General features: G+C 61.2%; 1 protein-coding gene across 1 annotated transcript in view; it reads right to left on the reverse strand.

The window, feature by feature from the left end:
- The window catches only part of LOC139235401 (zinc finger protein 229-like), a 133,449-nt gene extending 120,362 nt beyond the window's left edge, over window positions 1-13,087 (reverse strand). Inside the window, exon 1 of the mRNA XM_070866533.1 lies at window positions 13,047-13,087. Coding sequence (XP_070722634.1) covers window positions 13,047-13,087 — 41 coding nt within the window. The remainder of the gene's footprint in view (window positions 1-13,046) is intronic.
- Window positions 13,088-13,505: the final 418 nt, after the last annotated feature.

Consider the following 13,505-nt stretch of genomic DNA (forward strand, 5'->3'; position numbering starts at 1 on the left):
AAGACTGTGCTTGTGTGTTTTGCCATCTGGGGAGTGCACCCACCCACAGCTGCGAGGGGAGACCTGCCCTCGCAGCCCCCCCCCCATCCCACCCCCCTCTCTCTTTCTCCGTTACTCTCTGTTTCTCCCCTCTCTCTCTGAGAGCCCTTTCTCCCAAATTAATAAAAAAAAAACAATTAAGAGAACTGAGCAGAGGGAGCAAGGCCCCTCCCCAATTGCCAACTAGCGGAGAGGTGCCTCATTAAGAGCTCCTCTGCTCAGTCAAACCAAACGAGGCCAATCAAGACCATTAAGGCCTGTGACTTTGGGGTGGGTGTGGCCCTTAAAGGGACCCCGTGATGGCGACCCCATCCACGCCGGTGGCAGGGCCAGCGAAGACGTATGCGCATTGAGGAGTGCGTGCGGGCGATGGCTGGGGTAGTCGGCCCCTCGGCCATTGTAGCAGCCTCCAAGATGTCTGGGAAGGCTGTTTTCTTCCTGGGGTCGGAGCGGGCGGTGTCCCTGGCCCTTGAAAAGGGGCTCACGGTGGGCGGGACGTTCCTGCCGGTGGATCCTCTTGAGGCCACCGCGCAGAGGGTCATCATATCGAACGTCCCGCCCTTTGTTCCCGCTGGGCTCCTCCTCCCTCACCTACAACAACTGGGGGAGGTAAGGTCGGGGATCAACCCCATACCGCTCGGCCTCAGGGAGAGCAGCCTGCGCTACGTGTTCTCCTTCCGGCTCTTTGGCCGGCTGGCGCGGGAGGAGACGACGGAGGGGTCTTTTAATGTGGTGCACGAGGGGACTGCCTACCGCGTCTTCTGGACGTCGGACGGCGTGCGGTGCCATGCCTGCTGAGAGGTGGGGCACATTCGCAAGTACTGCCCCGCCTCCAAGGCCGCCAAACCACCAAAGGCGGCCAAGGCTGGCGCCGCCGCCACCCCTCCCCCTAGTTGCGTCCGCGTGCCCGGAGCCATAGGTGCGCGGGCATCGTCGGAGGCCTTTGTTTTCGGGGCCTCCGGCGGGGGGGAGGGAGAGCGTCCGAACGGAAGGAAGGCGCGGAAGAAGACGAGACATCTAGAGGCGGGTCCCCTCAGTGCGCCGGAAAGTTTGACCACCGCGCTCAGCCCAACCCAGTCACCGGCGAGCGCGTGGTGCCCCGAGCCCGTGCCCGAGCCCTTGAATAACACCACAGAGGGGCCCGGGCGCGGGAAAGGAAAGGAAAAGGGGGGGGCGGAGCGGCAGGCCTCGGCAGACATGGGGGTCTCCCTGCCTCCGCGCGCCCCCAGGAACAAAAGGAGGCGCGGCTCCGATGAGGCGGAGGGGGAACAACATCCCTCCGCGGAGGAGTTGGTGCCCGCCGCTTGTCCCGCGTCCCCCACCAGCGCTCCCAAATTGCGCTGCAGGCGCGAAGAGTCTGTCCCCGGGGAGGGTGAGGCAGTCGAGGCTGCCCAGCCGCTGCCTCCTGGGGATGGAGTGGAAGATCTGCCTGTCGTGGGGGGCGTGGGGCCAGCGGAAGAATGCATTGCTGCCGGGCCGGGCGTCCCGGGGACTGAGGCGGGCGGGGCCGAAAATGCCGAACCTGAGCCCGCCCAGCCAATACCCAACTTCCCCCGGGAGTCGCTCGACCCGGCAGAAACACAATTTACTGATTTTAATGAAACTGTAGATGCTGGGCCGGGGGGTGGCAGCGGGGAGGGGGAGGAACACCCACCCTCGCCCCTTACTTTGGAGCTGGTGCACTTGGGGAGCCTGGGGATTTCCTATGGCCGGGTCTCTCCTTGTTCCCCAGTTTCTGGGGCGGAGGGGGAACCCCTTCCGCTGTCATTTCCCGACCCAGCAACATTTTTAAAAGAGCCCAGTGGGGACTCCTTTGCCGATGATCCTGGGGGTGGGATCGGGGCAGAGCCAGGGCCGGTTGGAGCGCCCGGTTCATTTGTCGTACCTTGTGCGGTCGATGGGCCGGCTGCTGGCGGCCACCTCCCGGAGGAGGACGGGGACTCGGTGGGGGACGCGGGTGAAGACCTAGAGACCACCGCCAGCGAGGCGGTGGATCTGCTCGCGGCCGCCGCCGAGACCATCCTCTTTCCTGCACGGGAACTCCGGGACTTTTTGGCCCAGAGCCGGGGTCGCTGCAACCAAGCCCGACTGGCACTGGAAAAATGGTCCGAGCCAGAGCTGATCAAGGGGTCCATCCGCGCCGCCGTCAAAACCTTGGCCGCGGGCGGGCCCTTGACAAAGGCGCAACAGCTTGAGCTGCGTGAGCTCGAGGGACTCCTCGCTGGGCTGCGGAGGGAGCGGAGTTCAACAAAAGACTCCGCTCCCTCCCCCACAATAGGTTAAGGTAGAGGTTGCACTATGCTTTTGCCATGAAGATAACCATAGCCAGCCTCAACTTCAACGGCGGCAGAGGGGCACGCCGTAGATTTGACAATTTTTCGCTCCTGCGGGAGGGGAAATATGCGGTGTGCTTCCTGCAAGAAACCCACACCGTTCCGGGAGACGAAGTCACGTGGCTCCTGGAATGGCAAGGAGAAGTCCGCATGAGCCACCTCACCGCCATTTCTAGTGGGGTGGCCATAATGCTGGGCCCGCATTTTCAACCGGAGATCTTGGGGGTCGAGGAGCCCGTGCCAGGCCGCTTGCTGCATGTAACGTTTCGCCTGGGGGACGTGCCGCTCCATCTCGTGAACGTGTACGCCCCTCAGCCCGGCCCGCAGCAAACGCGCTTCTTTGAAGAGGTGTCCGCTCTTCTTGGCTCCGTCGACGTCGGCGACTGCATTGTCCTCGGGGGGGATTTTAACTGCACCCTCGAGCCGCGGGACCGCTCCGGTGCCCCGCAGTGCATGACGGCGATGGAGAAGTTGAGGGACCTGGTCGGGTCCTTCGACTTGGTGGACGTCTGGCGAAATCTCCACCCCGACTCCAGCGCCTTTACTTGGGTGAGGCCTGGAGTTGGATGGTCTAGAGTCGACCGCCTTTACGTGTCTCGGGCGTACGTTTCCTGCGTCCCGGCGGCCTCCATGCGGCCGGTGCCGTGTTCGGACCACCACCTGGTGTGGGCGGAGCTCGCTTCGCTCCGCGCGAGGACGGGGTCCGCGTACTGGCACTTTAACAACCGGCTGCTGGAGGACGTGCGGTTCCAGGACTCGTTCCGTCGATTCTGGTCCGACTGGAGAAGGAAGCAGGGGGGCTTCCCCTCCTTGAGGCTATGGTGGGACGTGGGCAAGGCTCACGTCCGCGTCTTCTGTCAAGAGTATGCGAGGGGGTCGACCAAGAAGCGGGCGGCCAGAGTCGGGCGCCTAGAAAAAGAGGTGCTCGACCTGGAAGCCCGTCTCGGTCAAGTCGTCCAGGACCCGGCCCTGCGGACGGTGTACGAAGCGAAGAAGGCCGCGCTGAAGGACCTGCAGCTCGTCGGGTCCCGAGGCGCGTTCGTGAGGTCGCGGATCCGGTTCCTGCGAGATCTGGACCGCGGCTCCCCCTTCTTCTACTCGCTGGAAAAAAGGCAGAGTGTCCGTAAGCAGCTCTTGACGCTGCTGGCCGACGACGGCTCTCTCGTCTCGGATCCGGAGGGCGTCAACAACAGGGTCCGTGAATAGTACGGGGCTCTGTTCTCTCCGGATCCGTCCAGCGAGGAAGCGCGTAGAGTTTTGTGGGAGGACCTGCCGAAGGTCAGCCCGGAGGGCGCCGAAAATCTGGAAGCTCCGCTAAGCCTGGCGGAGCTGACCGGTGCCCTCGCCCGGCTCTCGAGGGGAAAATCCCCGGGGCTGGACGGGCTGACCGTGGAGTTCCACAGGGCGTTCTGGGACGTCCTGGGGAGCGACTACGCGCGGGTCCTGGGGGAAAGTCTGGCGACCGGGGAGATGCCCCTCTCTTGGCGCAGGGCAGTCATCGTCCTGCTGCCTAAGAAGGGCGATCTCCGCCTCCTTAAGAACTGGCGGCCGGTCTCCCTCCTCAGCACGGACTACAAAATCTTCGCCAGGGCGATGTCTGCTCGCCTTGGTGCCGTGCTGGACCACATGATCCACCCCGACCAGTCCTACACGGTCCCGGGCCGGACAATCCACGATAACATCCATCTGGTCCGGGACCTCATCCATTGTTCCCAGGAGGCTGGTCTGTCGGTCGCCTTCCTATCCCTCGACCAAGAGAAGGCGTTCGACAGGGTGGATCACGACTATCTGCTCGGAACTCTGCGCGCTTTCGGGTTCGGGACGCATTTCGTCGCCCGGATCCGACTTTTGTACGCCGCCGCGGAGTGTCTGATTAAGGTTAACGGGTCCTTGACGACGCCCCTTCGCTTTAGGAGAGGGGTGCGCCAGGGATGCCCCATGTCCGGCCAGTTATATGCTGTTTGCGTGGAGCCTTTCATGCGCCTCTTGCGGACGAGGTTGACGGGACTGGCTCTGCAAGGGCCGGGCGTGGAGGTCGTCCTCTCGGCTTACGCCGATGACGTGCTCCTCGCGGTAGAGGATCTCGCTGACCTGCGGAGGATGCGTGAGTGCCAGGAGATTTACTCGGCCGCGTCCTCCGCCAGGATCAACTGGAAGAAATGTTCCGGACTCCTGGTGGGTCAGTGGCGGGTGGACTCCCTGCCGGAGGAGCTCAGGCCTTTTGCCTGGAGCACGACCCATCTCCTCTATCTGGGAGTCTACCTTAGCCCCGACGAGGGAGCCTGGCCGGCGAACTGGCAGGAGCTGGAGGCCAAGGTCGCCGCTCGCCTAGGGCGCTGGACAGGACTGCTCCGAGTGCTCTCCTACAGGGATCGAGCGCTAGTCATAAACCAGCTGGTGGCCGCAATGTTGTGGTACCGGCTGGTCACCTTGACCCCTCCCCCTGCGTTTGTCACCAAGATACAGAAGAAGCTGGTGGACTTCTTCTGGAACAACAGGAAGCACTGGGTCTCTGCCGCGGTCCTGAGTCTCCCGCTTGAGGAGGGCGGTCAGTCGTTGGTGTGCATCAGCGCCCAGCTCGCGACTTTCCGTCTTCAGACCCTGCAGAGATACCTTTACATCGAGCCCCCTCCTAGGTGGTGTGCTCTGGCGAGGTATTTCTTCCGCCAGCAGCTCGACCTCAATTATGACACGCAGCTCCTGTTTGTGAACTTGGGGGGTGCCAGGACCGCCCTCCGGGAGCTGCCTGTCTTTTACAGGGAACTCATCAGGGTCTGGAACAAAGTCTCCACCAAGCGCAGCTCTCCGCCGGCTGGAGTGGCGGCAGTCCTGCAGGAACTGCTGCTCGGGAATCCGTACCTCCACGGCCGAGGTTTTATGTGGCGGTCGGAAGAGAGGGCTGTGGCTGGTGAGGTGACCAGGGTCAGGGACCTGCTCGCTGGCGGAGGAGCGGGCTGGATGGCGCCAGACACGCTGGCGCGGCGCCTAAATTCTGCCAACGTCCGCCACGCGGCCGATGCCATATAATCACTAAAAACAGCTCTGAGCCCTGACTCCGTTACGTGCATCGAGGAGGCTCAAGCATGTGGGGAGATCCCGTCCGAACTGACCCCCGTCCGGACGGAATTTCTCATCGGCGCCAAACCCCGGAACCTCCCTCGGGGGCCGGCGCCTCACAACTTGAGCCGCCTCGGGGAAATCCCCTCCATGCCTTTCAGTTCCGCGCGGAGGGGTTTCTTGTACGGGCTGCTCCTGCACACCCTCAACTTTGCCATCCTCGCCGGCCGTCCGGACACGCCATGGTGTACCATCTTGCCGTCCGGAGGAGGCGGGGGTCCCCGATGGAGGGCACTCTACGCAGGGGTCCTCCCACTATTCATCGGGGACTTGGCCTGGAGGGTGGTGCACGGAGCAGTGCCGTGCAACAAATTTTTATGCCGGTTCACGGACTCCCAGGCCGCCTGCAATTTCTGCGGTCTGGAGGAGTCCGTGTTCCATGTTTTTATTGAGTGCACAAGGTTGCAGCCCCTGTTCCATTATTTGAAGGGGCTGCTCCTGAAATTCTGGCTGCACTTCAGTCCCACTCTCCTGATCTTTGGGCACCCTGTGCGGAGGGGAGCGGGTAGGTCGAGGGCCTCCTCGTAGGACTGCTCCTGGGCACGGCCAAGGGTGCCATCAGCCGGTCCAGGCAGCGGGCGGTCGAGGGGGTCGTTCAACCTGACTGCCTGCCTCTCTTCCGCTCTTACATCCGGTCCAGGGTGTCCTTGGAGATGGAGCACGCGGTGTCCACCGGTACGCTCGCGGCCTTCCGCGAGAGGTGGGCACCGGAGGGACTGGAGTACATCATCACGATCGGCAACCAAATTTTAATTTGATTTTACGTTTTAAAGTTTAATTTGTTTTCATTGCCGGTGCTTTTAGTGTCCCCCTCCCCTTTTATAGGGGGCACTGGAAAAATTTGATTTTAGTGCCCCAAAAAAAACCCCCAAAAACCAAAAAAAAAAGGGGCCTTGAAAATGTCTGCTGTGTCACCCAGGTCGGGTGGCATGGTTTTAATGTTTTATGTTTTTGCAGGTTAACTCAAAAGAGTTTCATGCACAAGGAACCAATGGTAGAGCAGTGCAGGCGTGTCCTGCTCAGTTGGAGCTGTGAGCAGTGAGGAGAGCAGCCATCAACTTGAGCTCCTGCCTGGAGAGCCCTGAGACCAGCCCAGGAAGAGAAGGAGGGAAGGGGCTTCACCAACTTTTACCCAGAGGGAGAGGAGGAGAACAGAAAACGTTTTAACAACTTTACCATTTCTGCAATGAGTTGAAGAGAGGGGGAAAAACCAACAACATCCAGTGTGGAAGGAGGGAGACTCTACACTTTCTACAGGTGGGTGTGGGTGCATTTCCCAAAAAGACTTTGTTGTATCGGTTGGGGGAGGAAAGAAGACCACTGAGGGCCGGAACATCGCGGGGGGTGTGTGTGTGTGTGGTAGTGTGCGTGGGGGCCTTGCTTACAACTAGGCCCCCCCCCACAATTGGAACCCCCCCCACCCCCCCCCCCACATTTGCCTAGCCTGGGATAGCTGGAGCTACCAGGCTGAAGTTTCTTTAAATCACCAATTAACATCGTTAGGAGTGTGTGCCTGGTGGCTCTAGCTACCCCAGGTGAAGACGTCTTCTCCCCCCACCTGAAGACCAACCCAAAGACTGTGCTTGTGTGTTTTGCCATCTGGGGAGTGCACCCACCCACAGCTGCGAGGGGAGACCTGCCCTCGCAGCCCCCCCCTTCCCACACCCCTCTCTCTTTCTCCGTTCCTCTCTGTTTCTCCCCTCTCTCTCTGAGAGCCCTTTCTTCCTAATTTAAAAAAAAAACAATTAAGACAACTGACCAGAGGGAGCAAGGCCCCTCCCCAATTACCAACTAGGGGAGAGGTGCCTCATTAAGAGCTCCTCTGCTCAGTCAAACCAAACGAGGCCAATCAAGACCATTGAGGATCCCGCTGACCTGCGGAGGATGCGTGAGTGCCAGGAGATTTACTCGGCCGCGTCCTCCGCCAGGATCAACTGGGAGCAATGTTCCGGACTCCTGGTGGGTCAGTGGCGGGTGGACTCCCTGCCGGAGGAGCTCAGGCCTTTTGCCTGGAGCACGACCCATCTCCTCTATCTGGGAGTCTACCTTAGCCCCGACGAGGGAGCCTGGCCGGCGAACTGGCAGGAGCTGGAGGCCAAGGTCGCCGCTCGCCTAGGGCGCTGGACAGGACTGCTCTGAGTGCTGTCCTACAGGGGTCGAGCGCTAGTCATAAACCAGCTGGTGGCCGCAATGTTGTGGTACCGACTGGTCACTTTGACCCCTCCCCCTGCGTTTGTCGCCAAGATACAGAAGAAGCTGGTGGACTTCTTCTGGAACAACAGGAAGCACTGGATCTCTGCCGCGGTCTTGAGTCTCCCGCTTGAGGAGGGCGGTCAGTCGTTGGTGTGCGTCAGCGCCCGGCTCGCGACTTTCCGTCTTCAGACCCTGCAGAGATACCTTTACGTCGAGCCCCCTCCTAGGTGGTGTGCTCTGGCGAGGTATTTCTTCCGCCAGCAGCGCGACCTCAATTATGACACGCAGCTCCTGTTTGTGAACTTGGGGGGTGCCAGGACCGCCCTCCGGGAGCTGCCTGTCTTTTACAGGGAACTCATCAGGGTCTGGAACAAAATCTCCACCAAGCGCAGCTCTCCGCTGGCTGGAGTGGCGGCCGTCCTGCAGGAGCCGCTGCTCGGGAATCCGTACCTCCACGGCCGAGGTTTCATGTGGCGGTCGGAAGAGAGGGCTGTGGCTGGTGAGGTGACCAGGGTCAGGGACCTGCTCGATGGCGGAGGAGCGGGCTGGATGGCGCCAGATACGCTGGCGCGGCGCCCAAACTCTGCCAACGTCCGCCACGCAGCCGATGCCATCGAGTCGCTAAAAACAGCTCTGGGCCCTGACTCCGTTAGGTGCATCGAGGAGGCTCAAGCACGTGGGGAGATCCCGTCCGAACTGACCCCCGTCCGGACGGAATTCCTCATCGGCGCCAAACCCCGGAACCTCCCTCGGGGGCCGGCGCCTCACAACTTGAGCCGCCTCGGGGAAATCCCCTCCCTGCCTTTCAGTTCCGCACGGAGGGGTTTCCTGTACGGGCTGCTCCTGCACACCCTCAACTTTGCCATCCTCGCCGGCCGTCCGGACACGCCATGGCGTACCATCTTGCCGTCCGGAGGTGGCGGGGGTCCCCGATGGAGGGCACTCTACGCAGGGGTCCTCCCACTATTCATCGGAGACTTGGCCTGGAGGGTGGTGCACGGAGCAGTGCCGTGCAACAAATTTTTAAGCTGGTTCACGGACTCCCAGGCCGCCTGCAATTTCTGCGGTCTGGAGGAGTCCGTGTTCCATGTTTTTATTGAGTGCACGAGGTTGCAGCCCCTGTTCCATTATTTGAAGGGGCTGCTCCTGAAATTCTGGCTGCACTTCAGTCCCACCCTCCTGATCTTTGGGCACCCTGTGCGGAGGGGAGCGGGTAGGTCCAAAGGCCTCCTCGTAGGACTGCTCCTGGGCACGGCCAAGGGTGCCATCAGCCGGTCCAGGCAGCGGGCGGTCGAGGGGGTCGTTCAACCTGACTGCCTGCCTCTCTTCCGCTCTTACATCCGGTCCAGGGTGTCCTTGGAGATGGAGCACGTGGTGTCCACCGGTACGCTCACGGCCTTCCGCGGGAGGTGGGCACCGGAGGGACTGGAGTGCATCATCACGCCCAGCAACCAAATTTTAATTTGATTTTACGTTTTAAAGTTTAATTTGTTTTAATTGCCGGTCCTTTTAGTGTCCCCTTCCCTTTTATAGGGGGCACCGGAGAAATTGTGATTTTAGTGCCAAAAAAAAAAAAAAAACACAAAAAAAGAACCAAAAAAAGGAAAAAAAGGGCCTTGTAAATGTCTGGTGTGTCACCCAGGTCGGGTGGCACAGTTTAATGTTTATGTTTTGCAGGTAGACTCTAAAAGAGTTTCATGCTCAAGGAACCAATGGTAGAGCAGTGGAGGCGTGTCCTGTTCAGTTGGAGCTGTGACCAGTGAGGAGAGCAGCTATCAACTTGAGCTCCTGCCTGGAGAGCCCTGAGACCAGCCCAGGAAGAGAAGGAAGGAAGGGGCTTCACCACCAACTTTCACCCAGAGGGAGAGGAGGAGAAAAGAAAACTTTTTCACAACTCTTTACCATTTCTGCAAGGAATTGGAGAGAGGGGGAAAAGACCAACAACAACAACATCCAGTGTGGAAGGAGGGAGACTCTACCATTCTACAGGTGGGTGTTGGTGCAGTCCCAAAAAGACTTTGTTGAATCGGTGGGGGGAGGAAAGAAGACCACTGAAGGCCGGAACATCGCGGGGGGTGTGTGTGTGTGGAAGTGTGTGTGGGGGCCTTTGCTACAACTAGGCCCCACACACAACTAAACCCCCCCCCCAATTGCCTAGCCTGGGATAGCTGGAGCTACCAGGCTGAAGATTTTTTCTTAATCACCCTATTAAAGATCGTTAGGAGTGTGTGCCTGGTGGCTCTAGCTACCCCAGGTGAAGACATCTTCTCCCCTCACCTGAAGACCACCCCAAAGACTTTGTGTTTTGCCATCTGGGATTGCACCCACCCACAGCTGCGAGGGGAGACCTGCCCTCGCAGTCCCCCCCCACTTCCCACCCCCCTCTCTCTTTCTCTGTTACTTTGTTTCTCCCCTCTCTCTCTGAGGCCCCTTCCTCCTAATTTTTCAAAAAAAACAAACAAACAAAACAATTGAGACAACTGAGCAGAGGGAGCAAGGCCCCTCCCCAATTGCCAACTAGGGGAGAGGTACCTCATTAAGGGCTCCTCTGCTCAGTCTAATCAAACGAGGCCAATTAAGACCATTAAGGCCTGTGACTTTGGGGTGGGTGTAGCCCTTAAAGGGACCCCGTGATGGCGACCCCATCCACGCCGGTGGCAGGGCCAGCGAAGACGTATGCGCAGGTGGCAACCGCTTCCACGGCACCTCCTGCGCCACCCGCTGCCCTGCCACCTTTCAGACTTATAACCAGGAAACACGGGGTCAAGAGCTGCACTCACCCCACAATGAGCATTGAGGAGTGCGTGCGGGCGATGGCTGGGGTAGTCGGCCCCTCGGCCATTGTTGCGGCCTCCAAGATGTCTGGGAAGGCTGTTTTCTTCCTGGGGTCGGAGCGGGCGGTGTCCCTGGCCCTTGAAAAGGTGCTCACGGTGGGCGGGACGTTCCTGCCGGTGGACCCTCTCGAGGCCACCGCGCAGAGGGTCATCGTGTGAAACTTCCCGCCCTTTGTTTCCGCTGAGCTCCTCCTCCCTCAGCTACACCAACTGGGGGAGGTAAGGTCGGGGATCAACCCCATACCGCTCGGCCTCAGGGAGAACAGCCTGCGCCACGTGTTCTCCTTCCGCCGCCAGCTCTTTGTCCGGCTGGCGCGGGAGGACATGACAGAAGGGCACTTTAATGTGGTGCACGAGGGGACTGCCTACCGCGTCTTCTGGACGTCGGACGGCGTGCAGTGCCATGCCTGCAGAGAGGTGGGGCACGTTCGCAAGAACTGCCCCGCCTCCAAGGCCGCCAAACCACCGAAGGCGGCCAAGGCTGGCGCCGCCACCACCCCTCCCCCGAGTTGCGTCCGCTTGCCGGGAGCCGTAGGTGCGCGGGCATTGTCGGAGGCCTTTGTTTTCAGGGCCTCCGGCGGGGGGGAGGGAGAGCGTCCGACCGGAAAGAAGGCGCGGAAGAAGGCAAAACATCAAGAGGCGGGTCCCCTCAGTGCGCCGGAAAATTTGACCACCGCGCTCAGCCCAACCCGGTCACGGGCGAGCGCGGGGTGCCCTGAGCCCGTGCCTGAGCCCTTGACCAATACCGCGGAGGGGCCCGGGCACGGGCAAGAAAAGGAAAAGGGGGGGCGGAGCGGGAGGCCTCGGCAGACATAGAGGTCTCCCTGCCTTCGCGCACCCCCAGGAACAAAAAGAGGCACCGCCCCAATGAGGCGGAGGGGGAACAACATCCCTCCGCGGAGGAGGCGGTGCCCGCCGCGTGTCCCGCGTCCCCCACCAGCGCCCCCAAATTGTGCTGCAGGCGCTAGGAGTCTGTCCCCGGGGAGGGTGAGGCAGTCGAGGCTGCCCAGCCGCTGCCTCCTGGGGATGGCGTGGAAGATCTGCCTGTCGTGGGGGGCGTGGGGTCAGCGGAGGAATGCGTAGCCGCCGGGTCGAGCATCCCGGGGAATGAGGCGGGCGGGGCCGAAAAGGCCGAACCTGAGCCCGCCCAGCCAATACCCAACTTCCCCCGGGATTTGCTCGACTCTGAAAATGCCAATTTTATGGAATCCGTACATGCTGGGCTGGGGGGTGGCGGCGGGGAGGGAGAAGAACAACAACCCTCGCCCCCTACCGTGGAGCTGGGGGAATTGGAGGACCTGGAACATTACTTTGGCCAGGTCTCTCCCTGTTCCCCGGTTCCTGGGGCGGAGGGGGAACCCCTTCCGCTGTCGCTTCCCGACCCAGCACCAATTTTAAAAGAGCCCAGTGGGGACTCCTCTGCCGACGATCCTGGGGGTGGGATCGGGGCAGAGCCAGGGCCAAATGGAGCGGCCGGGCCGTTTGCCGTTCCTCGTGCGGTCGACGGGCCGGCTGCTAGCGGCGACCTCCCGGAGGGGGACGGGGACTCGGTGGAGGACGCGGGTGAAGATCTCGAGTCCATCGCCAGTGAGGCAGTGGATCTGCTCGCGGCCGCCACTGAGACCCTCCTCATTCCCGCAGAGGAACTCCGGGACTTTTTGGTCCAGTGCCGGGGTCGCCGCGACCAAGCCCGTCTGGCCCTGGAAAGATGGTCCGAGCCGGGACTGCTCGTCGCGTCCGTCCGCGCCGCCGCTAAAACCATGGCCGCGGGCGGGCCCTTATCAAAGGCTCAAGGCCTTGAGCTGCGCCGGCTCAAAAAGTTCCTCGCTGGGCTGCTGATGGAGTGGAGGTCAACAAACGACTCCACTCCCTCCCCCACAATAGGCTAAGGTAGAGGTTGCACTATGCTTTTGCCATGAAGATAACCATAGCCAGCCTCAACATCAACGGCGGCAGAGGGGCACGCCGTAGATTTGACAATTTTTCACTCCTGCGGGAGGGGAAATATGCGGTGTGCTTCCTGCAAGAAACCCACACCGTTCCGGGAGAGGAAGCCACGTGGCTCCTGGAATGGCAAGGAGAGGTCCGCATGAGCCACCTCACCGCCATTTCTAGTGGGGTGGCCATCTTGCTGGGCCCGCATTTTCAGCCAGAGATCTTGGGGGTCGAGGAGCCCGTGCCAGGCCGCTTGCTGCACGTAACGGTTCGCCTGGGGGACGTGCCGCTCCATCTCGTGAACGTGTATGCCCCTCAGCCCGGCCCGCAGCAAACGCGCTTCTTTGAAGAGGTGTCCGCTCTTCTTGGCTCTGTCGACGTCGGCGACTGCATTGTCCTCGGGGGGGATTTTAACTGCACCCTCGAGGCGAGGGACCGCTCCGGTGCCCCGCAGTGCATGACGGCGATGGAGAAGTTGAGGGACCTGGTCGGGTCCTTCGACTTCGTGGACGTCTGGCGAAATCTCCACCCCGACTCCAGCGCCTTTACTTGGGTGAGGCCTGGAATTGGATGGTCTCGAGTCGACCGCCTTTACGTGTCTCGGGCGTACGTATCCTGCGTCCCGGCGGCCTCCATGCGGCCGGTGCCGTGTTCGGACCACCACCTGGTGTGGGCGGAGCTCGCTTCGCTCCGCGCGAGGACGGGGTCCGCGTACTGGCACTTTAACAACCGGCTGCTGGAGGACGTGCGGTTCCAGGACTCGTTCCGTCGATTCTGGTCCGACTGGAGAAGGAAGCAGGGAGGCTTCCCCTCCTTGAGGCTATGGTGGGACATGGGCAAGGCTCACGTCCGCGTCTTCTGTCAAGAGTACGCGAGGGGGTCGACAAAGAGGCGGGCGGCCAGAGTCGGGTGCCTAGAAAAAGAGGTGCTCGACCTGGAAGCCCGTCTCGGTCAAGTCGTCCAGGACCCGGCCCTGCGGACGGTGTACGAAGCGAAAAAGGCCGCGCTGAAGGACATGCAGCTCGTCGGGTTCCGAGGCGCGTTCGTGAGGTCG

This window comes from Pristiophorus japonicus, chromosome 23 (genome assembly GCF_044704955.1).
Source record: "Pristiophorus japonicus isolate sPriJap1 chromosome 23, sPriJap1.hap1, whole genome shotgun sequence".
Taxonomy (NCBI): Eukaryota; Metazoa; Chordata; class Chondrichthyes; family Pristiophoridae; genus Pristiophorus; species Pristiophorus japonicus.